The sequence below is a fragment of the Glycine soja genome, chromosome 10 (assembly GCF_004193775.1).
Source record: "Glycine soja cultivar W05 chromosome 10, ASM419377v2, whole genome shotgun sequence".
Lineage (NCBI taxonomy): Eukaryota > Viridiplantae > Streptophyta > Magnoliopsida > Fabales > Fabaceae > Glycine > Glycine soja.
This window is the reverse complement of record NC_041011.1, coordinates 49,348,749-49,376,172: the sequence shown is the minus strand read 5'-3', so window position 1 is coordinate 49,376,172 and position 27,424 is coordinate 49,348,749. Positions and strand designations below refer to the sequence as shown.

Below are 27,424 nucleotides of genomic sequence, written 5' to 3'. Positions count from 1 at the left end.
TTTTGATATATATTAAATGTTTAATTACTTTTTTCTCTATAATAGTAACAAATTTTATTTTTAATCCTCGCAATTATAATTTGTTGAGTCTTTTAATCTTCATTTTTTAAAATCACCTCTAGATCTATTAAAACATTTTCATAATTGACTTTTGTTATAAATATAAGGACTAAAAAGTAATTAAGATATAATAAAAGAATTAATTTGTAATATGAATGTTACTCGCAATTTTTTCATATATAATATGGATATTTTTCAATTTTCAACAACTTAACAATTTTTGCTAAAAAACAAAACTAACTTAAAAATTTCTGCATCCAAGACTAGAGAAACATGGATCGGGCTGGATTACCATTTACCAACCTGACCCAACTTTTAAAATGTGGACGATGCTTGCCGATTTAGATAATCCTTCATTCCTTCCTTGCTTTTTGAGCTTCAAATTCAAGCTATAACCTCATCCCTTCTTTTCAAAACCCTAATTCCTCTTTTCTCTCTTCCAATCTCATTTCTCAAGATCGCTTTCGCTGCTTCCTCAGGTGTGCCTCTCAATTCTGCTCTCTCGGGCGATCACTTTCTTTCATTTTCTGATTCTTTAATTTCGACATTTCACGTTCCACCTGATCTGCCTGATGATTTTTCTAGCTTCGAATTATGCGTTTTTTCGTTCTCTGTGGCACCGGATGTTATGAATCATACCTGATTTGTGTTCCTTTTGCTGTTATTTTTGGATGTCAAACTATAATTTCAGTTCCCGATCTCTGTATGTCTCAAAGATCAAAATTTTCTCACCGTTATCTTTCTTGGGAATACAAAGCATCATCAGATAGATGGTTTATTGATTGATATCAAATAATTGTTCGTTACAAATATTAATCGGGGTTGGTATGGCTGGAATTTGTTTTTTTTTTTTTTGTACTTTTTTCTATCTTATAATTGCACATTAGTTGTTATGCTTGTGATCAGATTGGAATTTTATTGTATTAGTTGGTTTGTTGCAGCATATGAACAATATTCAGATGGAAAATTAACAAATAATTTGTTGTTTGCTTTATTAACATTACGAGGATATGAGTGTATTGCGATGAGAATATGAGTGCATATAATGATATGACCCTTTTCTTTTTGGCTCATATGATTTGATTTCGCAGGAATTATGTCTTTTGTGCGGAATTATCAAGCAGAAGATCGTAGTTTACATAGTGGTTACTGGTCCACCTTTGATGGAAACAACTATGGTAACAACAATAGGAAAAGAAGCAGGAACAATTATTATAACAGGAATTGTAACATTTACAATGATAACCGGACAAAATTTGGGGACCATTTTAATTTTTACAATGCTGATCATGCTAATTATGCTAGATATGACGCTGTTCGATCATCTTTGAAAAGGAGAAAATATTCAGCCCCTGTTTGGCAAGAAAGCCAGCAGTACTATGTTCCACCCATGGTCCATGACAATATCCCTTCAGCCTATAATTTCCAAGGTCCTCCGACAAGATCTGATGGTGATGCCTCTACATCAGCTAGCTGCAAGCGTGATTGCTCTATTTTTGAAGATGATAAACCTGTCTTCATGTCAAGGGACGAAATTGATAGACACTCTCCATCAAGAAAAGATGGTATTGATGTACATCATGAGACACACTTGCGGTACTCCTATTGTGCCTTCCTTCAGAATCTTGGAATGCGTCTTGAGCTGTAAGACTTCTATTAGTTGTCAACTTGTCATACACCCACACACACAAATTGAGAGTGTGTCAGATTGCCTGTTTAATTACAGATTTTGTGTTTTTTTTTTCCTTTTTAACTAAAATCACGTGAGATTTTTAAAAGATCACATGATGTTTGCAATTGAAGAAGCAATCTGAATAGTTAATTTTAATTTAATGGTTATAATTAAATGTTTTCATTTCTCAGAATAACTATGGGTTCTCACCTGATACACTTTGCATATGTTATAATTACAAGTGATGTTCTTAGTTACTTGATCTTGGTTTGTAGATAAAATCACTATGGTTCTCATTGCTATTTGGCACTAGAATAAAATCATGCCATGATCCTTTTGCAGGCCTCAAAACATCATTGGGACAGCTATGGTTCTGTGCCACCGTTTCTTTGTTCGACGATCACATGCTTGCCATGATAGATTTGTGAGTTTTCATTTGTCCTTTAGCTCTAAATACATGTTTTACTTTTCTTACTAAATGTTTCAATGAGAACCACATCATCCGTAGATTTTTTCTGTACTTTTAGAAATGCACAGAAATTTTGTTATGAATTTGTTTGATTAGTTAGTGCTTGGTATTTCATTTAAATTAATTGTGTAATGTTATTTGTAATTTGTTCCTTCGAGTTGCATCTCTATGGCCAAGCTTGATTATCTATTCATTTTGATCTGTGCTGCAGTTGATTGCTACTGCTGCTCTTTTTCTTACTGCAAAGTCAGAGGAAGCTCCACGTCATTTGAATAACGTATTGAGAACATCCAGTGAAATTTTATATAAACAAGATTTTGCTTTGTTATCCTACCGGTTTCCTGTCGTGAGTATAGTTCAAACTACCTGAAATCTTTTTTTTTTTTATCATTATTAACTGTAGAAGGCATGCAAACCAAATAATAGCCTTCATTAACTTGCATATGGATATGCCTGGTATACAAAATTGCCCATGCATTTGTTTGCTGATTCACTGTAAAATTTTAAACAGGTATTATTTTCAAATAGAATTTTAACTCAAATGAGTAAAAATATTTCTTGATAGATCCTTTTTTTTCCCTTATAGTTGAATACTAGTTAAACTTTGATTTTAATTTTCATTTATATTAACTTGATTTGAGTTGTTTCACAGGATTGGTTTGAACAGTATCGGGAGCGGGTGCTTGAGGCTGAACAACTGATACTTACTACTCTAAATTTTGAACTCAATGTGCAACATCCATATGTACCTCTTACATCTGTTCTTAACAAGTTGGGTCTATCAAAGACTGTTTTGGTGAATCTGGCATTAAACTTGGTCAGTGAAGGGTGAGTTTTCTTATTTGTCAATCTTGTACTTTATGGTTTCAGTAGCAATGTTTGTTTATACAATTATACCATTCATTTTGAGGACAAAACTAGTTGGCTCAAATCAAATCTGTATGCAATGTTCTGAGCTGTTGGCTGATGTCCTCTTCAGGTATTCCATTTGTTGGTTCTGACTAACCGAGTGACTGAAATAAAAAAACGTAGTGTAGGAAACAGGGCATGGGGCATTGGGTGTTAAATCTCAACTCAAGCAATAGAATGCCTTGAGGCCTGGAGATCTAGTGGCTGAGGAATATACCTTGGTGTCTCCCCTTCTAAATTTTGGTTCAAAATAGTGTTGATTCTCTCTATTTTGCTTTAGCCCAACTTCTCTGTGTAGCTATTCTGTCATGGGATATTGATTGTTTTGGCATGCATATAATTGCAGGATCTTCACAAGATTAGCGTGCTGGCCAGTATGATATTCTTAGCTGGTGGATTGATATGCTGTTCATCAAAAGTTTTGTTTTACATCTGAAGTTGAACTGCTGATGTCTAATGGATTGCATTATCTTGAATATGTCCCATCAAATATTATTTTGGCTAGCCAAGCTAGCCACAAGAGCCCTAACCTGCCAACTCAGATTTTCTGTCTAACCCTCAACACCTTGTAGTTTATGCTGATTTCCATTAGCCAAATGGGCTCTCTATAATTTTAGTAAATTTGGTTGAAAGAAGATCATAAAGTGATTTAACAATCAGAAAACAACAAAAAGAAAAAGAGAGTGAGAGAGAGAGACAGAAGCAAACAGTCTGAAATTTAAACATGAAATGAATCTTTTACTGTTCCGAACAAGTTTTGGTCAATAATTACCCATTGATCGAAATGAGGCCTTTCAACTAGATTCAACTTATTATGTGGAGGAAAATAGAGGTCTTCTCTACTGCTGGTTTTTTTTTTAACAAAAGAGTCAAGAGTATCTCGGATACTGTGTTTTTGTTTATTCTCTTTTTCTTAGATGAAAAGAAACCATTCCTCAGTCTATATTGATTCCAACAGTGTTATCAATGGCGGAAGGCCTAAATTCTGTCATATAAACACGTCAGAGTGGCCTATGGTGCCACCATAGTGGGCTTCCCTTTACAAAATGCCTATGGCAGTTGGCAAAAAATCTGCCACACCATTCCGCCATGGCAGCTATGGCACCTACATTTAACTACGGATTTGGGAGAAAAATTCTAGGACAAATCTGCTGGTAAAATTCTCTTTTGAAGTATTTCCATTGTGGTCAGTTTAATTGCCAAATTTTGGGTTTGTGAAAGGTTTCTTAATTTCCTCCTCATTTCCAACCAAAATGAATATTTTGGTAACTCAAATGGATTAATTTAATCATATTTGATTTTCCCCCCTATGTTTTTTAAATTTGAATTTAATTTTGTTCCGTTGTCAATCTATAAGATGTTTTCACTTTATACAATAATTTGTTGATGCATCTAGAAAAAGTTAGACTTGACAACTACCTCAAAAGTCATACTTAATGATTTATAGAAAATGATGGGATGATGTTGTTCAAAATTTTATATTGTCAATATATGAATATGTGTAGACATTTAATCTAATTTTGACCTAACCAATTCTTTTTTTTCTTTCAAAATTTCAAATATCTTTGTCCTGTTGATGCTGTCTATTACAAATCGCTCATTGAAACCTTTCTTGTTTCTTTGTTCATTGACACAGTCTTGTAACGAGAATGGAGACTTTTAAGAATTTTTATGGCTTTCATTTGGAATGGAAGAAATCGAATTTATTTAACTCAAAATTGTTGGCCAACCTAGCTTAGTGGGACAAAGCTTTGTTTTTTAGTGTGATTTGTTTAGTTTTAACATTAGGCATTGGTCATGATTTTGATAAGTTCTTCTTGTGTTAACACTTAGATTGCAGAAGTTATTGAAAATCTGAAATGAGAAGCCATTAAGTTAGTGTTCAACTTTTGAAGTAGATGTCCTAAAGTTTAAATATTTGACTCTATCAGTCAATGATTTTTTCCTTATTACTAGCAACTTCCTGGTGGTTATAGGTTGATTTTTTTCTTCTGTCCTTGCTATAAAAGTTCTCAAATTTACTGATTATAATTATATAGGCAAAATTGCATTTTTGGTCCCCCTAGTTGTCTCTAATTTTGATTTTAGTCCCCCTTTAAATTTATTCACGAATTTAGTCCTTCAATTATGTCCAATCCCATAAATGTGATTCCTAAGTCCAGATTTTGACGTTGACTGTTCCAAAGGAACGTTGATTGCCACGTGACATTCATCGTCCAATTAGAACGTGGCACGTGACATTCATTGTCCAATCAGAACGTGACATGGGGTAGTGAATGTTCCTTCGTAACAGTCAACGTCTAAATCTGGACTTGGGGATCACATTTACGGGATTGTACATAATTGAAGGACTAAATTCGTGAATAAATTTAAAGAGGGACTAAAATCAAAATTGGAGACAACTAGAGGGACCAAAAATGCAATTTTGCCAATTATATATTATGCTTATGTACTCCTGGCCCCAAAAACATGATGCTGAAGTTGGCTCACACTTTACTTTCATTCTTCATGTGATTTGACATCTAGTGGTCTTTTCTTTAGATGTCAGCCTTAATTCTTTGAAAATGTTATTGGTTGGAGAGGTTGATCTTTATTATGATTTAAGTGCCTCAGCATCTTCATGAAATATCAATACTAATGGTACCAGTGTTATCTGTTGGTATGGCTGGCCTGCTAAACTTCAATGGATCATGTATAAAAGAGATTTTGCTTCTGTCTTGAGTTAAATTGCTCAAATGTTTTGATGACTCAAAACCCTTCTTTGTTGGATGGGTTGTGAACAGTGGCTCACTCCTTATGCTTTTAATTGCTAAAGGAAGTTTTGTACTATTTCTATGGTCTTGGTCAAAGCAGCCCTTCTTTTTATCCTTCTTCTCCAATATGATTTACAGCTAATACCTTCATTTCTTCTGGAAGTTCTGCACAACTAGTGTGAAAGTTATAATGTACTGGATTTTGTGTGCTCAACCTTGAAAGACAAGAAGGATTAAAAAAGTGAAACTTTTCTTTTTCCTGTTCTATTCTTATCCTTGTTCCTCTTAAAAAGGGTCAGTTTGTATTTGATGTAGTGGTTGTATGCAGCCTACATACCTTGTCATAAGTTGACAACATTCCACTTGAAGGGTAATCATGTGCAAATTTGGCTTTTTGAAAAATAGTGCTAGACTGGTTAGGGTTTGCTTAGAAGTTTCTTTTTCTTTTTTGGGAAAGTGGTCACCCCGAAGCTGTTTACCCTTGCACCCTAAGGTCACAATAAGGACCTCCCAATTGTTGAAACAAATAGAGGTGCTAGAACAGTGAGACATATTTTTGTCACATACTAATCAAACTTTATAAATTTGTCATTGTGCTTTCCATGTATGCCAACTTTGGAGGGAAAATACAATAAGTTTGTACTGAAGTCATTAACTAGCTTTCTGCTTCAATTTGTTATATTGTGTAGTGAGTTTTAAACTTCTAATTTACACCTGCAACATGCACATTTGTTGGATTTGTTCTATAGTGTGTTGAATAAGTTGCATTCAAAGTAAACATTCCAATGTACATGGTAGCAAAACTCTCCAGGTCAAAATATTGAGAAGATATGGCATTGACATTAGCTTTGAAAGATTCAATTGTTAGCAATATGCAGCACAGCACTCCATGCATGCTTTCTCTTTTTAGTTGCATAAATTTCTGGAGTTTAGAGCCCCCACAGCACAGTTGGGTCTGGAAGTCTGATAAATTCTCTAGATGAGTATAAAATATTGCTATAGTTTGGTACTCTTATCAGCAATCCTGCACAGATTCTTGGAATTGTATTCTTCCTGAGTTGCTGCTTTTATAGTTGGTAAGGAAAACTTAATAAATTTGTGTTTTCCTCTTGGTATGAATGTTGAATACTATTTGTATTTTCTAGTTCATATTACTGCTCATTTTAATAGCTGACATGATCTGTCATGGTGGGAACATATGCTAAGTTGATGCCTCGGATGGTTAGTTTGACTATTTATGAACCTCTATTTGTGTTGAACAATGCTGGCTGTAGTGATGGCTGTCTTGTAAGGTCTACTGATACTGAAAATTGTTTTGCAGGCTTCGGAGTTCTCTGTGGCTTCAATTTAAACCCCATCATATTGCTGCTGGAGCTGCATATCTTGCTGCCAAGTTTCTGAACATGGATCTCGCAGCTTATCAGAACATCTGGCAAGAGTTCCAGACAACACCATCCATACTTCAAGGTATCCTGCACCCACTTCCCTATTCTAATTATCAAGCAAAGTTGCTGGATTTATTGTTCTGTTCTGAAATGATCAGTTCAGTAACAATAGATAAGTGTGTTGCAGTTTTTTAAGATTGACATGTATTTTGTATCTTTTAGTTATTAATATTGGTTCTCACATTGATGCAGATGTCTCGCAGCAATTAATGGAGCTCTTTTAAAAGTATGGAAGAACTGGATTACAGCGTTCTTCTTAGTAGAGTAGGTTTTGAGTATATAATTCAAAATGTTATTTACTTTGGAGGGAGACATTAGGAACTATGACATATTTGGTGAGTTACAGGATTAGTGGTTGTGTGACCTACGGATTTTTAAGTTTTACCAACTTCTCTGAATCTTCTGCTAACATGTCGAGAATGCCTTGCGTTCATTTTTGTTGATGCTTTGTGATCTACTGTCAATGTCAAAATATCAATCGTGGTTGTGTTTAGTGAATGAAGAGCCTATCTGTGAAAGCACACAAAGATTTGTAACTTTGTATGTGCGCAACAATTATTGGGTTAGGAGGTTCAAATTTATTTTTGGCTGCCCTCCTGACTCTGGTCTTTGGTATGAAAGGAAAATTAAATTGACATCTGTAGTTATGGTGAATCTTGGTGCCTAGAGAGTAAAAGGTTAAGTTTTCTAAACTCATGGCACATAGAGGAATATCACCAGATCGTTGCAGAGTTATTGTGTAACCCTTTGGTCATCCCCATCATTTGCATAACAGCTCAAAAATAGCTACGACGTCCTTACTGTCCCGAGCCTAATATAATGTAGCCAATGCAGATGCAGGTATTCAATCTTACATCAGTTTTTTTTTTTTTTTTTGTGTTTTTGAAAAATTGTTGTGCCGTTTATTATATCGAAAGTTGAGTCAACGCCCCTCGGGTTGGTTTATTACGAGTTATTCAAAAAGTGACGCAACTTAATTTTGCTCAATTATTTTTAGTAAATGTTTTTTACACATTTTGGCTTAGTTTATCCTGAGTTGATGGGTTGGATCGCAAACTGATTTATCTAATTTTAAAAATAAAAGATACAACAAAATAGAATATAAACCGAAAAATAGTTATACCAACTTTTGCTCTTTGAAGCTTTCGTGTTAAAAGATTAAATAGATGGAAAAATAAAATGTTCAGTGGGACATATAACTTTTTAGATAACAACAAAGGAATAACTATATCATTTACTTTCTTGTTTGATATTATAAATAATATTTCTTATGTATAATCATATCATGATTTATTAAATGTTTTATGTAATTATAAAAAATTATAAATTAAAAATAAGATGATTAAATGTCTTGATCTATGAGGATCAAAATTGCTTGGAATCTTATAGGAGTACCAAAAATTCATTTTAGCAAAAAAAAACTAATATAATAAACTCAAATAATAAGAAAATAAAATGAAAGTAAAAAAAGTCTAAGAAATTTAAAATCAAAAGGTAAAAAAGTTATAAATTTCAAACGAATAAAGATTCAATGTTATGGGTTGGCTCCAATGAGTTAGACTAAATCAACTTCTGAAAACTGAATTAATAACTTAATATTTTCTCAACCGATTTAGTCCATTAGCTAAGTTGGATCTAAATGACATACTTATAACAACAATAATTTAAAATGGATATCCAACTTAATCACAGTGGATCAAATATAGTATGATTGTTTTAACTTAATTATAAGTCTCAAATTTAATTTTTGGATACTTTATTAAATACTCGAGGGAAAAAATTTATCGCCAATAATAATCCTATTTGGATTCGATTATAATTGTTTTCAATAAAAAATTAACTGTGGTCTAAGAAAAAGAAAATGAGAAAGAAAAATTCTAGTATTCAACAGCATTCCAGTCCAGCCATCCATCCCCTAAATCTGTCATTAAATCCCAGCCCCATTGAACGCAAAGATGAACACGAAAGATGTTATTATACGATTATGTTCAAAATATATTCCTGTGCGTGAATGGGTTAAGAAAAGACCTTTTCATTAAAAGGATATACATTGAGAATTTGAGATAAGAATTGAAAGTGCGAATACGAACACGAAACTCATCCATCTGAATATGCTTTCAGTTTTGTTGCAACTTGCAAGGTTCAGTAAACGTGCTATTCTGTTAAGCATTCCGCGGCCATAGCCAAAACTTTTTTTTAAAAATATCTCAGAATTAGAACTGAGTTTTGTTCGTGTCGATACGTTCACAAATTATATTCAAGAATCAAGAGGCACGCCAATAAATGCTTGGTAAGAGTATCCTATACCTTTTTTTTTAGTTCTGGCGACCGAATCTAAATAAACTCTTTTTGTAATCGATTAAGCTGAGTCAAGTAGATTACTTTCAAAAAAAGTTAAGTAGATTATTTGTTATTTCTAAAACGATTAACAAATGAAATTTTAATAATTTTTTTAAAGTAATTATTAATAAATTTAATATAATTTATTAAATCAATTAAATTCTTTATTTTTTTATGAGTAATTCTTTAACTTTTGTAAAGTGATTAAAAAGGTTTTTATAAGTAATGAAAAGAAAAAAAGCATAAAAAGTAGCTGATGGTTTATTTGATCCGGATTCTTTATCCTGTGTGTATATACGAGTAATGGGTGTGCTTTTCAATGATTGCGGGATAGCTAAGTCAGCATTATTCTAAATGATAAAGGAAAATAATGCACTTTATACTGTTAATTAATCATAGCCATTATTTTAGTTAATGTCCACCAATGAAAAAATGTTTTTATTTTTATTTAATTATGAAAACATATATCTGATTTTATTTCCTTCCGAGAAAGTGAGAGCGAGAAAAAGACACTTTCACAACAAAAACGATATAAGATAGTAGATAAACTTCATCTCTTCAATCGTTTTTTTTTTTTATATATATATCATCGTTTTCTTTTCTTTCCACCCTTACAAACACCCCAATCAAACATTAAAAAAATAAACAAATATAACCACACAAGAAAGAAATTTTAGTATTTTAAATATTTAGCAAATTTTAACATTTACTATATTTTTAAAAATTAAAATTGTAACTCATTAAAATATTCATTTTAAAAAATAAGTAAGTGCATATTAATATTTGTAAGTATTAAGAAATAAAAGAAAATATTGAAAAAAGTTGTGGTAACGTTGTTGTGCGTGCGGTTCATCATCCACAATTCCACATCCTGATAACTATACAACACAAGCACGAACACTCCCTTACCAAAACGGCACTTGTTTATTGTCGTTTAGATCCCATGGATCACACGCCTGCTGCGCAACGTCGTCTCAAAGCCATTCACGCCCACCTCACCGCCACTGCCGATGAATCTCCCTCCCACCTCCGATCCAATCCCACCGCCGGCGAGTTCTTCTCCGGTACTCCCTCCCTCATGTTGCACTTACGTATCTCACTTTGGAAAGTTGCACGATAGTGACGTTAAACTTTTCTCTCTTTCTGTTGGATCATGTTCCCTGTGCCTTTTTTTTTGCTTGTGATTAGAAGTGAGTTGTCGCTTTTGAATTTGAGATTGGAGAAAAACAAACAGCCAGTACGGATTGGAGGAGAAGATTCGTTTTGTCTCACTTTTTGCTAGGGACACTTAAAAAAAACTCATAGCTGGAGGGTTTTATGAATGAGTATAATCATGTCTAGTTATTTGTTATCTTCGATTCCTGTGCATTTCGGAACCATTCCTTCTTTTTTCATATGTATAGAAAGAGAAAAAAATTGAAGGCATTGATAGAGTGGTAGCCTTTTTTTTTTTTTGGAATTAAAATTGTTTGGAATGAAGAAATAATTACGTTAGGCTAAAGTATGGGGGGGAGTTTTTGGTTGTAATAAATGTTTTGGTGAAACGACTATTGAGTGACACTCAAAATTGGACAAACCTGAATGGTTAATGTTTCAGTTCCTAGTTTCCACTTCATTATCTGGTTCTGGGGGCTTCTTTATTTTTTTTTTTAATTTTTTATTTGGTTCAATTATTTTCTCGGAAGCTGGGTGAAGGTTGAATAGTGTAGTGCAGACTGCAGAAATTTTAGCTCCTGATGCATGGATACTTATCATGCATGATGAGTCTTGACTTCCTGCATTCGAGGTATGTGATCTGGGCCAATCACATTTTGTACTTAATTGTTAATTAACTGTGATAATTACATGTTAATTAATGATGTGATTGGCCTAGTGCTCTCTGAATTTTATTCAGATTCATTTTACATTTTTTGGAGGCAATGATAGGAGCTAAGACTCAAATCAGAATGCTATTTGTCATTATTTGGTAACACATTTTGTTTCTCAAAGGTGATTATTCATAAAACTGACATTTGTTCACTGTCAATCATATCACTCTAAGATGACTATATTCATAATACTGACATTTGTTCAACCTTCCTCACAACTTAGGAATTTTTTCTATCCATTGACTATTGAATATTTTCATATGCCTTGCTTATTAGTATTATTACATTACCTTCTTGTAATTTCTTTGTTTGATATCATTAGCTTTGATCTTTACTTCTGGGCAGAACAAGGGTATAGTGTTGTACTCCCAGAGAAATTACAAACAGGAAAGTGGAACGTTTACAGGTATACCTCTTCCAATGTTCTTGATCTTGATTTTTATACATCATTCTGGGGCTAAATTTATGAGTATGATATTTTTTTTAATTCTTTCTGGCAGATCTGTACGATCTCCTCTGCAGCTGGTGACCAAGTTTCCTAATCATCCTGAAATTGGTACCCTGCACGATAATTTTGTGTGAGCATCACTCCTTTTTCTGTGCAGAATTTAGCTTTGAACTTCATAAGATTGACAAGTAATCCCAATCAACAGTATTTTAATAAAAAAACAATGCGTAAGAAATTGATATGTATTTTGTCAAACTCTGTTAATAATAGGCGCTCAGTTGACACCTTTCGAGACTACAAATATCTGGGAACACGTGTCCGTGTTGATGGAACTGTTGGGGAGTAAGCAGCTCAGTTGTCAACCTATGACACTTTCTGTGCCTTCTTTGTTTTTTCATTCAAATTTACTTAGCATCCTTCTCATTATTCCTTCACTTTTTAAGGTACAAATGGATAACATATGGAGAAGCAGGTACGGCCCGGTCAGCAATAGGTTCTGGTTTGATTTATCATGGAATCGAAAAGGTGAATGCTAGATTGTAGTTTCATGGTTGATTATTATTTTATTTTTTACAAAGTATCATGTAACCATTGGTTTACATGCTCATTTTTAGGGCTCCAGTATTGGGTTGTATTTTATTAACAGACCTGAGTGGCTCATTGTTGATCATGCTTGCTCTTCATACTCATTTGTATCAGTGCCTCTGTATGATACTCTTGGTACGCTGTCTATAATTTATCAGGAAATTTCTTTTCTTACATGTCTACCTTGGCCTTACCTTCTGATTTAACAGCAAGAAATTGCTTGTTCTGTAGGTCCTGATGCTGTTAAGTATATTGTTAGTCATGCTGCTGTGCAAGTTATATTTTGTGTACCTCAAACATTAAATTTAGTAAGTATATGTGAGCTTCTTCATAGTATAGCATATCCCTTCTGTTAACTTTATAATGAATATTGTAGAATCATTAGTACCCATTTTGATGACTTAGTGTGAGTTTGACGGATTTCAATGTGCAAATACTCTGCATTGAGTATACTTGTTGGCTTTTGGACCATGTGTGTGTGAGATATTAAGCTAATCCAAACACGCACTAAGATGATTAACTTCTGTAGATCAATCAGATTTGCTAAAACAAAGAAGCTAAAGGCATGTTTGAATATTGTTTTTAAGAAACAGTTTTCTATTTTTAAAAACATAAAAAAACTTGTCAATCCTGTCCATTCCTTTTTAAAAAACAGGTCCTAAATAATTGCTTTTTCAGCAACCCCCTCCACTTGTTAGTAGTCAATAACATCTGTAGAATGGGAATGTAAGAATTTTTATCCCAATTTCCTATTCACCCAAGGAGTCAAGTTCCAGCGATTACAGGTTAATGTTTCAGTTAAAAGCTTTTTAAGTTTAATTTTATATTATGTTTTGTTCATGGTATACACAATTACTGAATATATGTTATGAGGATGATAACCTTTTATTTTTGGAGGATATATTTTTTTTTATCCTCATTGTGATTGGCATAAACTAATTAGTTATCCAGTCATGAAATGAAATGTAGCCATGATCATAACCACTTTAGTTTAGTTTATGTTGTTAGCATATTATATATAACTTCCGGTCTTCTTTTGCAAAAACTTATATATCATGTCACCTGCAATTACAGTTGCTGAGCTACTTGTCTGATATTCCAACTGTACGTCTAATTGTGGTATGTGTGAATTTATGGCTTATGTTTGAAATTAAATGTTCATTTACAATGTAAGTCATGTCATGCTGATTTGTAGTTAGTATGTAGGTAGTTGGAGGTATGGATGATCAAATTCCATTAGTTCCATCATCAACTGGAGTTCAGGTTATTACATATTCAAAGCTACTTAATCAGGTAATCTTATTTTTTTCTGTGTCAAATATTGTTGATTTTATGGAGCAATACATAGTGTGTTCATATGATATTATCTGCTTCCCTGAATTAGTAAAGAAATGTCACTTCTGTGGTGCTCTTTCTATCTATCTATTGTGGTGTATAAGTTTTAAGTTCATTTTGTAAATGGTGTTGCTATTGATTTGATCTGCTGCTATTTCTTATGTTTGTTAGCTCATTACTTGCGTGGTTTTGATTAGGGACGCAGCAACCTTCAGCTCTTCTGTCCACCAAAACCTGATGACATTGCAACCATTTGCTATACAAGTGGTACAACTGGAACCCCAAAAGTGTGTAGGATCCTGTAGACTTATGGTTTACTTTTCCTTGGTGATATATTTTTCCCCTAAAATGTTTTTTTTTTGCTTATAGTAGCTACATAAAGCATTTCTTTTTCATGTTTCTACTCAACAAATTCTGCTCAGGGTGCTATCTTGACCCATGGAAACTTTATTGCAAGTGTTGCTGGGAGTACTAGGGATCAGAAATTCGGCCCTTCTGATGTGTGAGTTCTTTATGATTGTATACAATGTTCATTGCCATTTTTTTGGCTGTGACAGTTTATTCTAATTTCTTCAACTTAATTTCTTTTAATTTTCAGTTATATATCCTATCTCCCTTTGGCACACATTTATGAGCGAGCAAACCAGGTCATGACAGTACATTTTGGCATTGCAGTGGGATTCTACCAGGGGGTGTGTCTTTGACAAATTAAATTTATTTCTTTCTCTTTCATTTGGTTAATGTGTACTCATTTGAATGAGCTTATGCTTTTATGAAAAATTAATGTGTTGTAATATTAGTGCTGCTTTAGACTTGTATTGCATGGATATGGTGATTAACTGAATGTAGCTACCTAGTGTTTAAAAAAGATTGAAATAAAGACGTCTCTTACTAGCATAAGAAGTCAATATAATATAATATTTTTTAGTTAAACGTATTTACATTTTCATACTTGCCATTTCATGAAATGCTGCATTGATCCATAAAAGGTTTCTGTCAAATAGCAGTCTTTTATTATAGTATTCTTGTGTTCCATTTATACATATGTATGTATGTATGTATGTATGTATGTATGTATGTATGTATGTATGTATGTATGTATGTATGCATGCATGCATGATTATAATGCAGCCCAAAGTGTAGAATTTCTAAATAATAGCAACCTTTTCTGCTTGACTGTTATTTTGTCTTTTCTGGTTATGTAATTTACTTTAAAGCACTACCTTATATGATCTGTTTAAGGTAGATTTTATGATAGTTACTTTTGTTTCACTATATTTTGCAATATTATCAGATTGGCATAACATTTTCTTTTTAACATTCGTATGCAGGATAGTATGAAATTAATGGATGACATAGCTGCTCTAAGACCTACTGTCTTTTGTAGTGTTCCTCGGCTATATAACAGAATATATGCTGGGTAGAGTAACTATACATTTATATTGTACTTTATAGAACTGTTTGTTAGCTTCTTGTGTGTTCATTGTACCATTCAATTGGTTTTTTTTTTTCCAGTATAATTAATGCTGTTAAAACATCTGGCGGTCTGAAGGAGAGACTATTTAATGCTGCCTACAATGCTAAAAGGCAGGCTTTATTGCATGGTAAGACATATTTACAATGATCTATCTTTCATTTATATAGTTATCTTACCTGATTTATTCATTATATTAGGACACTATAGTGCCCTAAATATTGATTCTAATTATATGCCAAACCTTGGCTGTTCCGCTATCCTCCATTCATTGATATGGTTATAAACTCTCTGTTTATATGCAAGATTCTTGCCCTGCTCCATTTTTATTTCTCATAGTGGGTTCGCTGGGTTGAATCTTATTTTCAACAATAGTAGGATATCTGTTTTCCTAAATTTGTAGTTTGTCATTTAAATAGGCGGAAAAGTTCTCTTAGAATGATAGACATGTCTAAAAAATTGTAACTTATGATTTTGGCTTAAAATTTTAGTATCATAAAAGAGAAAACTTACTTTCAACATCCATATTTTCATTTGTTTCAGGGAAGAACCCATCTCCTATGTGGGACAGATTAGTTTTCAACAAGATAAAAGAGAAGCTTGGAGGACGAGTTCGGTTTATGGCATCAGGTGCCTCACCTTTATCACCTGATATCATGGAATTTTTAAAGATGTACGTTTTGCATAATATTAATGCATACATTAATAAAGAGAACAGTCCTCTTATTATTATCACTATTTTTAATCAGTTTTTCCTTGCTGAATAATATGTATACCTATTATGCAGTTGCTTTGGTTGTCGGGTGACTGAAGGATATGGAATGACAGAGAGTACTTGTATTATAAGTTTCATTGATGAGGGTGACAAACTTGGTGGTCATGTTGGCTCTCCTAATCTAGCCTGTGGTGAGTACTTAGTAAATCCACATCACATAGCTTGCAGTACATTCGTGATTAAACCTGCTTGATTATATTTTAGGTGATATGCCACGTACCAATCAACTTGATCATGAACTGTCCACATTTTAGAAAAAAAAAATAGTAGCAACATCCCATCATTTGTAGTTATTCAAAATGTTCTTCCCTTGCAGTGCATGGAACACTGTGTCTGATAATCCTAAAAAAGTGGATTTGAACATTTCTACTTCGCCCACTTTTTATGGAAGAATTTAAAAGATGAAGTTATATTTAATTTATGTCATCTGTAGCTTTCTTATGCCTAGTGCCAAGAGTTTTGTTCTTTTGTTTCAGAGATAAAACTTGTGGATGTTCCAGAAATGAACTATACATCTGATGATCAGCCCAATCCCCGTGGTGAAATTTGTGTCAGGGGTCCCATTGTTTTTCGGGGCTATCACAAAGATGAAGCCCAGACGTAATTACCTTTCCTGTTCTGTGCTTCTAATGAATGAAATTACCTTGCATGTTTAAAAGTAATTGAATTTCAATCAAATTGAGCAGGAGAGACGTCATTGATGAAGATGGATGGCTACATACTGGAGATATTGGGACGTGGTTACCTGGTGGTCGTCTCAAAATTATTGATAGGTAAGATAGCATCATTCTAATTAAACTATAATCTATATTTAATAAGAAACATGGCTTCTGAACTTACCACCCGTTATTAAATTGATTTCTGTTTAATATAATTCATCTGGCCACAAGTCTGTTCAATGAGTAGACACTAATGGGACATTTGAGTGTGAAAGTGCTATCTCCTGTTGGTACTTGGTTCAGTGAGTACTGTTGCTGCAAGACTTATATAGCTGCATACTGCCTCCATTTAACTTTTATATATTAGTTTCAGTATAGTAAGATGTGCTTGAAACAATGACACCCCTAGTATCCTGTCTACTTTCTCAGCCCACTTTTTAAAACATTGACTGAATTTGTCAAGCATATTAATGAAAGATTACCATTTTGTTTAGGAAGAAGAATATCTTTAAGTTGGCACAAGGCGAGTACATTGCTCCTGAGAAGATTGAAAATGTATACGCCAAATGCAAATTTGTGGCGCAGTGCTTTGTATATGGTAAGGAAATAAATCATTCCCACAAATTCGGTGTGTGTGATCGTTTGTACTAGCTTGCTGATGCTTCTTTTTTGTTTGTAGGTGATAGCCTAAATTCTTCTTTGGTAGCTGTTGTCTCGGTGGATCATGATAACTTGAAAGCATGGGCTGCTTCAGAAGGAATAATGGTACTAAAAAGTTAATCTAGACAGTGCTTAAAAGTTAAAACTTAGTTTTACTTTGTGTTTTTTTTGGTAATCATATTATTGGTACAGAGTATATATCGGCTTTGCCGATGAATAATCTTTATTGGAGAACCTGGCTGGACACTTTTAGTGGGGTTCTCCCCTTTCAACCACGTTTTTTCCATCACAAGGCTCGAACCCGAGACCTTGCTTAAGGGGATCTAGTCTAGTACCACTCGAACCAACGATTTGTTGGTAGTTTTACTGTGTTTGAAAACTTGAAATGTGATTTTGAATCAGATTACTCTAAGGCTACTATATAGTTTGGAAAATAAGTATGATAAAGACTTGCTACTAATTTTGTGAAAACCAATTTGTAGTAGAAATTTAGCCTAGTAATTTAGAGCCTGCATCTACTTTTGGTTGCTGATAATTGTACCAGAAATAAGGTGAACATTTTCAATTGAGTTGAACTAACTTTTCTTTCACTATGAACATACAATTGAACTAACTTTTATTTGATTGGTGATCATTCAATTGAATAAAAACTACAAATATTGGATACGGTTTTATCCTAGATCAATTAAGGTCTTTATCACGGTCCTTTATTTTTGCATAAATTTAAGTAACTAGCCTTTGTGGTTCTGTGCACCTATTTTAGCACATGTGGCTCTTTATTTGTATGACATCTCGTTTATAATTAGTCTTGGTAAATTACATAGTCACCCTTTGAGGTTTGACAAAATTTTACAAACTGTTTAAAACCTGGGAAGTTTTGATTATGTTAAATCTTAAAATTGGACTGGCCTGTGTAATTTTGAAATCAAGGAAGCAGAATCCTGTATTTTATATCAAAATTCAAGGGAGGTTCAAGAAATTTCATCATTCTATTTTGCTGCAAAGTTGGTGTTAATTTGTCACATCAGTCTGCAACGTTAACTGATACTCTATGTTTTGTGGGCATGGGTGCAGTATAATGATTTGGCACAACTTTGCAATGATTCAAAAGTAAGGGCAGCTGTCTTGGCTGAGATGGATGCTGCTGGACGAGACGCTCAGGTAAGTTATTCATTTTATGTTACACTTATTCGTACCTTATAATTTGGCCTCATCATCTTTATTAAATATTTGTATCTTTATTTGATACCCTGTAGCTTAGAGGTTTTGAATTCGTAAAAGCTGTCACTTTAGTGCTCGAACCATTTACGTTGGAAAATGGTCTGTTGACTCCGACATTCAAGGCAAGCTTTGAGTCTTAAGATGATCTGTTTTTCATTTTTAACCTGCAGTGTGGCAATAAATCATCTTTTGTGTATGTGCATGCAACTTTTCAGGTTAAGAGGCCTCAAGCGAAGGAATATTTTGCAAAAGCAATATCTGATATGTACAATGAGCTCTCAAGAACTGATGTTTCTCAGAAAACGTTGTGAAAATTGAGGGTCTCCACCCCATCCCCATTTACCAACCACAACATAAAAGAGAGAGGTAAACAAAGACTGTGACTCATACTCATCGTAAGCAACATAGCAGAAGCATCCAATGGGAACGATCTTGCAACTTATTATTTTAAAAAGCTTACGGTCCGTTAAGTTCAAGTTCACTTATGCGATTTTTATAATTTTTTCTTCTGAATATTACTTTAGTTTTTAATTTAATATATTCATTTCTATTATTATTGTGAATCAATCAATAGTTCAATAGCTACCCATTCAATAGCATTTTGATATTTTTTTTTTTCTTATATATGAATTATTTAGTAATTTAATTTTTAAGTACTAGAATTATTTAGTAAATTAAATTAAATTCGTTTAGTATTCTTGAAATATTAAAAAGAGCTAAATATACTTAAATTAGAAGTAACTGGAAACTAGGAATACAGGGACTTTTTTTTTGGTAAACAACAGGGAATGTTTTTCATGTTAGTGAGATGACATTGGCATGCATCAAAGTTTTTTTTTTCTTTTGTCAAAAACATGCCCGTTTTAAACAGATTTAAATAGTACGCTTTGTTGCGTTACTTGGTCCTCGCGAGGCTCCAACTGCAACAATAGGAGCTCTGTCGAGATCATAGATGTATACATTTATACCCTAACTTTACCTTTTTTTTGTTCAACAACAAAAGATCAAATTTTTGTTAGTTCCTTTTAAACCCCTTAAGCCCTCTTCCATACTATCAGATTTTCACTTAATCCCCCCTTCCCCCGATATTTATGAGTATGACAAAGACAATAGAATCATATTTATTTATTTATTTATTTATTTCAACCCTTTAAAATCATAGATGCAAAGAAAAAATACACTCAAAATACTAAAATCTATTTTATTTATGGGATTGATATCTCTCGACCGATGTTTTTCCATACATATGTAACTAAACATACAAAACCATGTTTGGAGGAAAAATACATTGTAATATATCTAATAAATGTTTTCTTTGTCATTCAAATGGTTTACAAACGTGCCAACGATCTAGGCAAAAAGTACATAAACCAAACTAAACAAAACACTGTCATATTAAAACCCACCGAACCAAAAGATCCCTTTAGAGAAATCAATGGGGTAGCATTGCTAGGAGAAGGTGCAGGCACAGTGGAGGTTTGAACTGTTGGAGAGGCCAAAGCTGAACCTGAAGGAGTAGGTGCCTCTGCAGAAATGCTGAGCACGTTAATATCAACCTTCTGTCCTGCTTGGCAGTGACCAGGGACGCCGCAGAAGAAGAAGTGGTGGCCATGATTGGTTATGTTGATGGAGTCTTTGCCAGTGGTGAAGGTAGCAATAGGGGATGATGCGTTGCATGTCTTGTACATGGCATGTGTCACTCGCATCACATTATGGAATTTGGCATTGTATTCAAATACTGGACCAAAAAATAAATCACCAACAATTTGAGTTATGTTATGTTGCTACTACTAATAATCATAATTAAGTAAAGGCCATGCTCTATAATGATTTTTGGGTTGAATGTTTATGAAATATATACTATGTAATTGTCGGCGGTGAGGCCAACAATCTCATTGCATGTTGTTTTTGTCTCTTCATTCAAAAGAGCTCGTGCAGAGCAGCAGAGCACAAAAAGTTAATGCAAGTGGAAGTTGTGGGTCATGCTGGTTTACAACTCTAGTCATGAAACTGATGTGTAAAAGGCTCTTGTATAAGAATAAATACCATAAGAAAAAAAATAGTGTATAGATGAGTAAGAACCAAGAGTTTTATGTAGCCCCCCCCCCCCCCCCCCCCCCCCCCTAACCACATAGTTTTTCTTAATAATAAAGAGAAACAAGATTAAAAATAGAAATGCTTGCCATGGAAGTGCAATGGTGGGGTACTTGATGCAAACACAAGAAAAGAAAGAATTAGAGTTTACAACCAAAGGGCATTGCTGAAATTTACTTGAAATCATAATCTTTTAGTTTCTAAAAAATTAGGATGTGTTTGGTTTGCATTTTCATTTTTTGTTTTCATTTTTTGAAAACTGTTTTTATTTTCCAAAGATTAGAATTCTCAAAACATGTTTGGCTTGACTTTTTGTTTTTTGTTTTCATGAAATAAAAATACTGAAAATTTATGATGTATTGACTTCTTGCCTTTTTGTATTTTTAGATTTGCTTAAAATCAAATTCATTACCACTGAAATGAGATTTTTTTGTTTTCATTTTCTGATTAGGTCCTGTTTTCATTGTCACAGATTTTCATTAATGAGTCATGAATAATTATATAAGGAAATTTGATACCACACTTTAACTTAAAACTTTAAGGCTTAGGTTTATGAGTTTTCTCCTCACTTATATGATGCTCAAGTTTTTCACTTTTACTCATATGTGAGACTTTACTTCACACTTGTACTTTAACAATTAACACTCTTCTAGCTAGAAAAAAAAGAAGAAGGAATCAAAGAATCGCAAAATGCTCAATTGATTTGAAAAACTGTTTGTTTTCTTATCATTCTGAGAATAGGATGCAGAATTGTCAAAAGGCTAGGACTTCTCCATTTTTACAAGATGATTTGAACTCATCTGCTAACAATGAACAAAAACCAACACAATTACATAGTAACATAAACAGACCATGCAAGCAATTAGAGTGAGAAAACTTACTGATAGTGTCACCAATTTGGAAGTTCTTGGTTGCAGCCCATTTCCTGTAGTCTATGGTGCCAAGGGTAGTCCAACCGGCAGAGTCTCCAACCTTGTATACAGCTGCAAATGAAACCTGCACAAATGCCATCACTATGAACAAAACCACAACTCTCTCTACCAAAGCCATGGTTTCAAGCCCTGCAGAAGTAAATTAGAGACCCTTCTTGTTGTTGTTTGTTTGTATCTTCTTTTCCTTTGGTTGGGGTCTTTATATATCCGTTTGACTAGCTGGCTTTGGATGTTGGAACTTGAAGAATGGCAAAGTGGATGAATAGGTCCCAGTCTTTTTCTTTAACTAATTGGTTTGTTTGATGAAAACTTAACACTAATTACAAAGAGAAATAATGTGGCCCGCTGCATAATCTGATTAATCTCGTTAGCATAGTTGCGGTGGGTCTGAGTAATAAGTGCTCCACTTCTCCTACTTTGCTTTTTGTATCTTACTATGACTTATATGTCCGTCTAACTAACATTGAAAATGTAACTAAAATGGAGTAATTGTGCGAATTGTTTTAACGTTGCAAATCCAACAATCCGTTGTTCTTACGTAAATTGCATCGATCAGAAACTGAGAAAATATTAAAAACAAACACATTATATACTAAGTAGTTTTAACTTTGCTATGGATTAAAGTTTGAAAAGCATTTTTGCGAATGTACAATTATGAATTCCTACACGCAAATAGTGAAAATACTTTAAAATTTAGAACTAACTTTAATCCAAATTGCTTTAACACTTTTTTTAAAAGGATTTTATAAACCGTTTTCTGGAGGATAGTTGTTAAAAAAAATAGAAGTTAAATTTTTAATATAATATTTAATGTTATTAAAAGCATTTTTTGATATTTGTAAAAATATTTTTAGTATTTGTCTTTATTTTGCCTTACTTTACTTTTGAAATGTTTAATATATATCAAGTAAATCCTTGATATTCTATGTCCTACTATTTTGGGTCTGTGTGCTACTGCACTTCATCTGCACAAAAACTTGTGGGTGCCGCGATGACTACTTTTGTATTTTCATTTGTAACAAATAATTGGTGAATGTCATAATAGATGGCAATCACCATTCACTGTTTCCATTTGATGTTCACATTACTTTGCACATCAGAGAAGCATTAAGCACACGATTTATACAACCTCAAATTGAAAGATACATATCTTTTTTGTGTATCAAATTCTGGCAGTAAGTTCTCCAATAAGACCAATACAAATAAGTTAAACTTTTTGTTTAAATGCAGTTACATTTTATTGGCAGACTCGTGAGAGTTCTATAAATTCAACTCGTAAATTCGTAAGAATCTACTTCATATAAAAATAATAATAAAATATTTATAAATAACAAACTAATTAAATATTTTAACAATATAATAAAGCAAAACAGAAAATTATAAAATTTAGAATATTTAAATAATCTAATAATAATACATTACTATTAGATAATAATTTGCAGACGTTATAGTAGTGGTAAATTATTCTATTGAAGGTTTGATGTTATTAAAGAACAAGTGTTTGATATTATTAGAGGTGAGAATTTTGTATTTGAGAATAACACATTAAATGAAGATATGTTGAATGCTAAATAGACAAAAAATAATATAAAAAATGACTTACATTTTGTTTAATTTTTTTAACTTGCTAACTTATTGACTCGATAATAAACTTAAGAATGTATCGAGTTTACTTATAATTTATAAAGTTTGTCTAGAGTCTACTAAAAAAGAGTTTACTCACGAGTCAACTCAAAGAGGACAAATGAATTCGTAAGAAATAATGAGTTAACTCGAGAGTTTGATAACGTAACTATAATTACTATTATAAAAAACTCGTCACAATCACAGAATTTAAACTTTGACTTCAATCAAAATTAAGTTATACTTTACCTAAATTTCTCTACGCTGCTTGCCACCAATTATTAACACCAAATGTACCGAATTTGCAATTAACGTTTCATAATGTTAGTATTATTCATTCCCCTTGTATATTGCCTTCCTTGAGGGTTTTTTTCTTCCAACAAATGGCTTCATAAAGAACCCCCCATTCATATTTGGTGCAATGTAATAAAATACATCATGACTCCTACCACTGATCACTATACCAACCATGCGTCCAGCTTGATACTCGTTAATTTATTTGTTTGTTATTTTTCCAGTTCTAATCTGAAGCTATTGCATCAGAATCATTCTTAACATATACTATTCGTTGTTGCAGGAAAGAAAGAAGAAACACAAATAGCAAAAACAATTTAAACAAAAGATAAATACTCTCATTGTCCTTAATTATAAGATTTTTAAAAAAAATTAAAAAAATTTATTTGTTTCTTTTTATAAGATTATTTTCTAAATTTTAGATATATTAATTTTTTTTATATATATCTTTATTTAATTATTTTTTCTTCAAACATTAATAAAAACAAATAAGTATATAAAAAGAAAAAAAATAATTTTAAAATTATAAAATAAATAATTGATAAATTTAATGTAATAATTATTTTTGATAAAAAACATGAATTAGTTGAAAGTTTCTTAAAATTAAGGAGAGAGTGATTAATATGTTAGTACCAGGCTTTTGCCTTTTGAAAGAAACGAGAGAAGATGAAAATAGAAACATAGTTCCCAAAGTTATATGACTCGCATAAAAGGACAATAGGCCAATAACATAGTGGGAATGATAAAATAGCTAGTTGTAACAACCAATCTAACCAAACACTCCATGGAGTCTAAAATACTCATTTTACAAAGTCACAAACCAAAGCATTGCCAGAATTTGTCTAATTTACAACTGAGAAGCCAGATTAAATCCTTGGACGTTCTCAATTGCCAGTGACTACTTTTTCTTCTTCAACACAATCATCTTCTATAAACCTCTTCAACACACTCTCTCCGTCATTTCTTCAACGGGAACCTTCTTTGTCTCGGGGAGAAGGAAAAAGACAAAGGTGAACATGATCAAGATCCATCCCAAGAAGAACATGCCAAACTTGAAGAGACACAACAATGACAGAACGGCTTGTCCAATGACAAATGTGAAGAGGAAGTTGACACACACGGACAAAGCTTGCCCTACCGAGCGAGTCTCGGTGGGAATATCTTGGGATGAGCCAACCAAGAGGCCCATGTGACCATGCAAATGCAGCCACAAAAATGCAAGCCATCACAACCACAAGCAAAGCATAACTCTTTGAGAGGTCCTCAGAATGGTCCTTCACCTTCATTCCCATTACAACTGCAATCACAACATGTGACAAGAACATCTGAATGCCTGCTTCCAATAAGAGCATTCGGCGTCCGACTCGAATAGATTGATACAACAGTTGAGAGCATGTTAATGGCTCCAGTAATCACCGCTGAGTAGAGAGAAGCATCGTTCTTGAATCCTAATGTGTTGAACAGAACTGGGGCATAAAACATTATGGCATTGCTGCCAGTGAACTGTTGAAAAACCTAGTTTATGGAAACACCAAAATGGAATAGGCATCAGATAAGTCAGCAAGTTGAAATTGAGCATATACTTATCGAGCTAACATGTTAAGAAAAGAGTGAATATATATTTTTGTACACCCAAAGTGGCGACTTATGAATGTTTGTGTATATAATTTAGTCCAAAAAATGTCATTTTCCCAACAGATTCAAAGACTAAGGCTATCATTGATTACCCATTGAAAAATCATTTGCACACTTTACAAGAAAGAAAATGAAAACGCGAAAGGATTGCCACCTATGGCTCTATGGCTATAACCCCTTTCATGTTGAGGTTTGAACATTATGAGCATAAAGTTTGAACTTAATTCAATCCTAAGAACCAACTCATAATGTAATGATTGTTCCTTGTAAACATTATTTTGGTCATATCACTGGTAAATGTGAGATATCCAACAAATGAAAAACTAAACACCCACAAAGTTGATAAAAAAAATGCAAGTTGACACCAGGACAAATTGCACACTTAACTCACAGGAAAATGTTATAGGACATAGCACTGACCTGCAGAGCAATGGAAATGATGAGTTGCGGTCTGTTCCTGCCCTTGAGGATATTCCTGAAAGGGTGCTTGACTCCTTTAGCCACATGACTTGCTTCAAGTAGCTCCAAGAACTCAGGTTCAATGTTGTCAATGCCACGAATCTTTCTCAGCACAGCTTTTCCTTCTTCCAAGTGACCACGCTCGATCAGACTATTTGGTGTGTCCACCAGCAAGAAAGCCCCCAACGTCAGAAGCAACGCTGGTAAACCACCCAAACCTAGAGATAGCCTCCATCCCCATCCACCTTTGATTCAGTTGTTGCTCGATCAACAATAGTCAGCATCTCCAACAATGAACTACAACCCAATGTATATCAAAACAAAACAAATGGAACATGCTTTTGAAATCGATTATCTACAAGACTACACTAAATTGAAAATGATTTTGCATGAAAATCAATTACCATGCATTTTTTTTAATATTCATATGCTCAAAATAATTTATGATTAGTTGAGGAGAGATTAAAAATAAAAAAATTTACCAAAAAAGTAGACGTGAATCGTGACAAATCAATATTACTGGACTATTGTTATTCAACCACAAAAATTAAAAGAAAAAAATAATTTTTCAAGAATTCAAAAATAAATTTGAAGAACTAAAAGATAGAGTATTTTAGAGGGACTAAATTGTTATTTAAGTTTTTTATTATTGGTTTTATACATTTTAAGTTTTTAAGATAACTCATGATTCATTTCCGTTTGAAGTTAACATATTATTCAAATAAAGAGGATGAAAATGGGAGCATGCACGCAAGAAACTTACTTTGGTGGCATAGTTGACCAGGTTGGCAAAGTGAATGCCAAGGGTGATATTCAGCTGGGACAGTATATTCAATGCTCCATGAATTCTTGAAGGTGCGATCTCTGAAAGAAAATCTGGAACTGCCTGCCATAATAAAAAATTAAAGCGACAAAGTTGAGTGGGTTTCAAAAGGCCACCTCATACCATTAAAATATTATTCAAATAATTTATTTTCCATTATAAATTATATTATACCAAAATCGGCTTAAATTTATCGTTTACATGGATAACACGTAGATAGAATTTGTGATCTACACAAAAAAAAAAGAGTAAATTAAACATGGTTAATAATGTTCAGCTTTACCGGCTTAGCACTTGTTATTTACGTATTATTCCATCCCATACAATCAAAAATGTTTGTTTTAGTCTCTAGTTATTGACATCGTTGACATGGTTAATAATGTTCAAGTTAACATATATCACCTTAAAAATTTTAAGGTTAAATTATATTTTAGGTTGGATTTAATCCTTTTATTATTTTAAGGTTGGATAATATCCTGTGTTCTTTAGTAAGATTCAATTAGATTTTTTTATTTTTTAAAATGTGTTTAATTTGAATTGGTTTTATTTAAAATAATTTTTTATTTTATTTTTTGAAAATTTTGGGAACAAATGAAAGAGGTGAAAAGAGGATAACCTGGTTTCCGAAAGCATGGCAAGGTTCTGAGCAGCAGCACTGATGAAGAATCAACATGGCGGCTCTTCTCCCCTGGCTCCGAGTTATATACGACGCCAATGGTACACACACCAAGACCAAGTCAATAGCTGCAGCATTTCCTTCTCGTATTTGCCGTAGTTGCTTTCCACAGTGTTTCTCTACACCTCCGGAAATAATTTTTTCAGGAATGCTGGCATGGATGTCACACCACCTGATTCCCATCACCAAAACTAAAATAAAATTTATTTCCTCGA

General features: G+C 33.1%; 3 protein-coding genes and 1 pseudogene across 6 annotated transcripts; 2 read left to right on the top strand and 2 right to left on the bottom strand.

Moving 5' to 3' along the window:
- Positions 1 to 384: 384 nt before the first annotated feature.
- On the top strand, positions 385 to 7,826 carry LOC114372471 (cyclin-T1-3-like). Of its 4 annotated transcripts, XR_003658213.1 has the most exons (8): positions 385 to 539; positions 1,152 to 1,704; positions 2,075 to 2,156; positions 2,413 to 2,547; positions 2,854 to 3,029; positions 3,457 to 6,939; positions 7,034 to 7,084; positions 7,185 to 7,318. XR_003658213.1 is itself a non-coding variant. In XM_028330036.1 (7 exons), the coding sequence occupies exons 2-7, from the start codon at positions 1,157 to 1,159 to the stop codon at positions 7,530 to 7,532; spliced, it is 1,119 nt and encodes a 372-aa protein (XP_028185837.1). In that variant the 5' UTR covers positions 385 to 539; positions 1,152 to 1,156; the 3' UTR covers positions 7,533 to 7,826. The 4 variants fall into 4 exon arrangements, 1 of the variants encoding a protein (XP_028185837.1); XR_003658214.1 differs by lacking the exon at positions 7,034 to 7,084; XR_003658212.1 differs by having other exon boundaries at positions 7,034 to 7,318.
- A 2,652-nt stretch (positions 7,827 to 10,478) lies between these two features.
- LOC114372101 (long chain acyl-CoA synthetase 6, peroxisomal-like) lies at positions 10,479 to 19,283 on the top strand. The gene is made up of 23 exons (XM_028329507.1): positions 10,479 to 10,712; positions 11,862 to 11,922; positions 12,017 to 12,094; positions 12,235 to 12,306; positions 12,408 to 12,489; positions 12,579 to 12,684; positions 12,781 to 12,857; positions 13,624 to 13,668; positions 13,756 to 13,842; positions 14,082 to 14,171; positions 14,307 to 14,386; positions 14,483 to 14,576; positions 15,216 to 15,304; positions 15,400 to 15,488; positions 15,902 to 16,031; positions 16,146 to 16,264; positions 16,610 to 16,733; positions 16,820 to 16,906; positions 17,287 to 17,390; positions 17,472 to 17,557; positions 18,527 to 18,613; positions 18,709 to 18,795; positions 18,889 to 19,283. Exons 1-23 carry the CDS (start codon positions 10,592 to 10,594, stop codon positions 18,982 to 18,984), a joined length of 2,091 nt encoding a protein of 696 aa, XP_028185308.1. The 5' UTR covers positions 10,479 to 10,591; the 3' UTR covers positions 18,985 to 19,283.
- Positions 19,284 to 19,849: 566 nt separating this feature from the next.
- LOC114372103 (mavicyanin-like) lies at positions 19,850 to 22,064 on the bottom strand. The gene is made up of 2 exons (XM_028329508.1): positions 21,649 to 22,064; positions 19,850 to 20,411 (listed from the first exon to the last, which is right to left on the bottom strand). The coding sequence occupies exons 1-2, from the start codon at positions 21,815 to 21,817 to the stop codon at positions 20,005 to 20,007; spliced, it is 576 nt and encodes a 191-aa protein (XP_028185309.1). The 5' UTR covers positions 21,818 to 22,064; the 3' UTR covers positions 19,850 to 20,004.
- A 2,214-nt stretch (positions 22,065 to 24,278) lies between these two features.
- Positions 24,279 to 27,392, bottom strand: LOC114371836 (annotated as a pseudogene).
- Between the last annotated feature and the right edge of the window lie 32 nt (positions 27,393 to 27,424).

Excerpts from the sequence above, each read along its gene's own strand:
- LOC114372471 (XM_028330036.1), top strand. The coding sequence starts at position 1,157 with ATGTCTTTTGTGCGGAATTATCAAGCAGAAGATCGTAGTTTACATAGT. Across the intron at positions 3,030-7,184 it reads TTAAACTTGGTCAGTGAAGG|GCTTCGGAGTTCTCTGTGGC; the intron begins GTGAGTTTTCTT and ends ATTGTTTTGCAG. Across the intron at positions 7,331-7,500 it reads AACACCATCCATACTTCAAG|ATGTCTCGCAGCAATTAATG; the intron begins GTATCCTGCACC and ends ACATTGATGCAG.
- LOC114372101 (XM_028329507.1), top strand. The coding sequence starts at position 10,592 with ATGGATCACACGCCTGCTGCGCAACGTCGTCTCAAAGCCATTCACGCC. Across the intron at positions 16,907-17,286 it reads CGTCTCAAAATTATTGATAG|GAAGAAGAATATCTTTAAGT; the intron begins GTAAGATAGCAT and ends CATTTTGTTTAG. Across the intron at positions 18,614-18,708 it reads CTGCTGGACGAGACGCTCAG|CTTAGAGGTTTTGAATTCGT; the intron begins GTAAGTTATTCA and ends GATACCCTGTAG.
- LOC114372103 (XM_028329508.1), bottom strand. The coding sequence starts at position 21,817 with ATGGCTTTGGTAGAGAGAGTTGTGGTTTTGTTCATAGTGATGGCATTT. Across the intron at positions 20,412-21,648 it reads CCAAATTGGTGACACTATCA|TATTTGAATACAATGCCAAA; the intron begins GTAAGTTTTCTC and ends TTTTTGGTCCAG.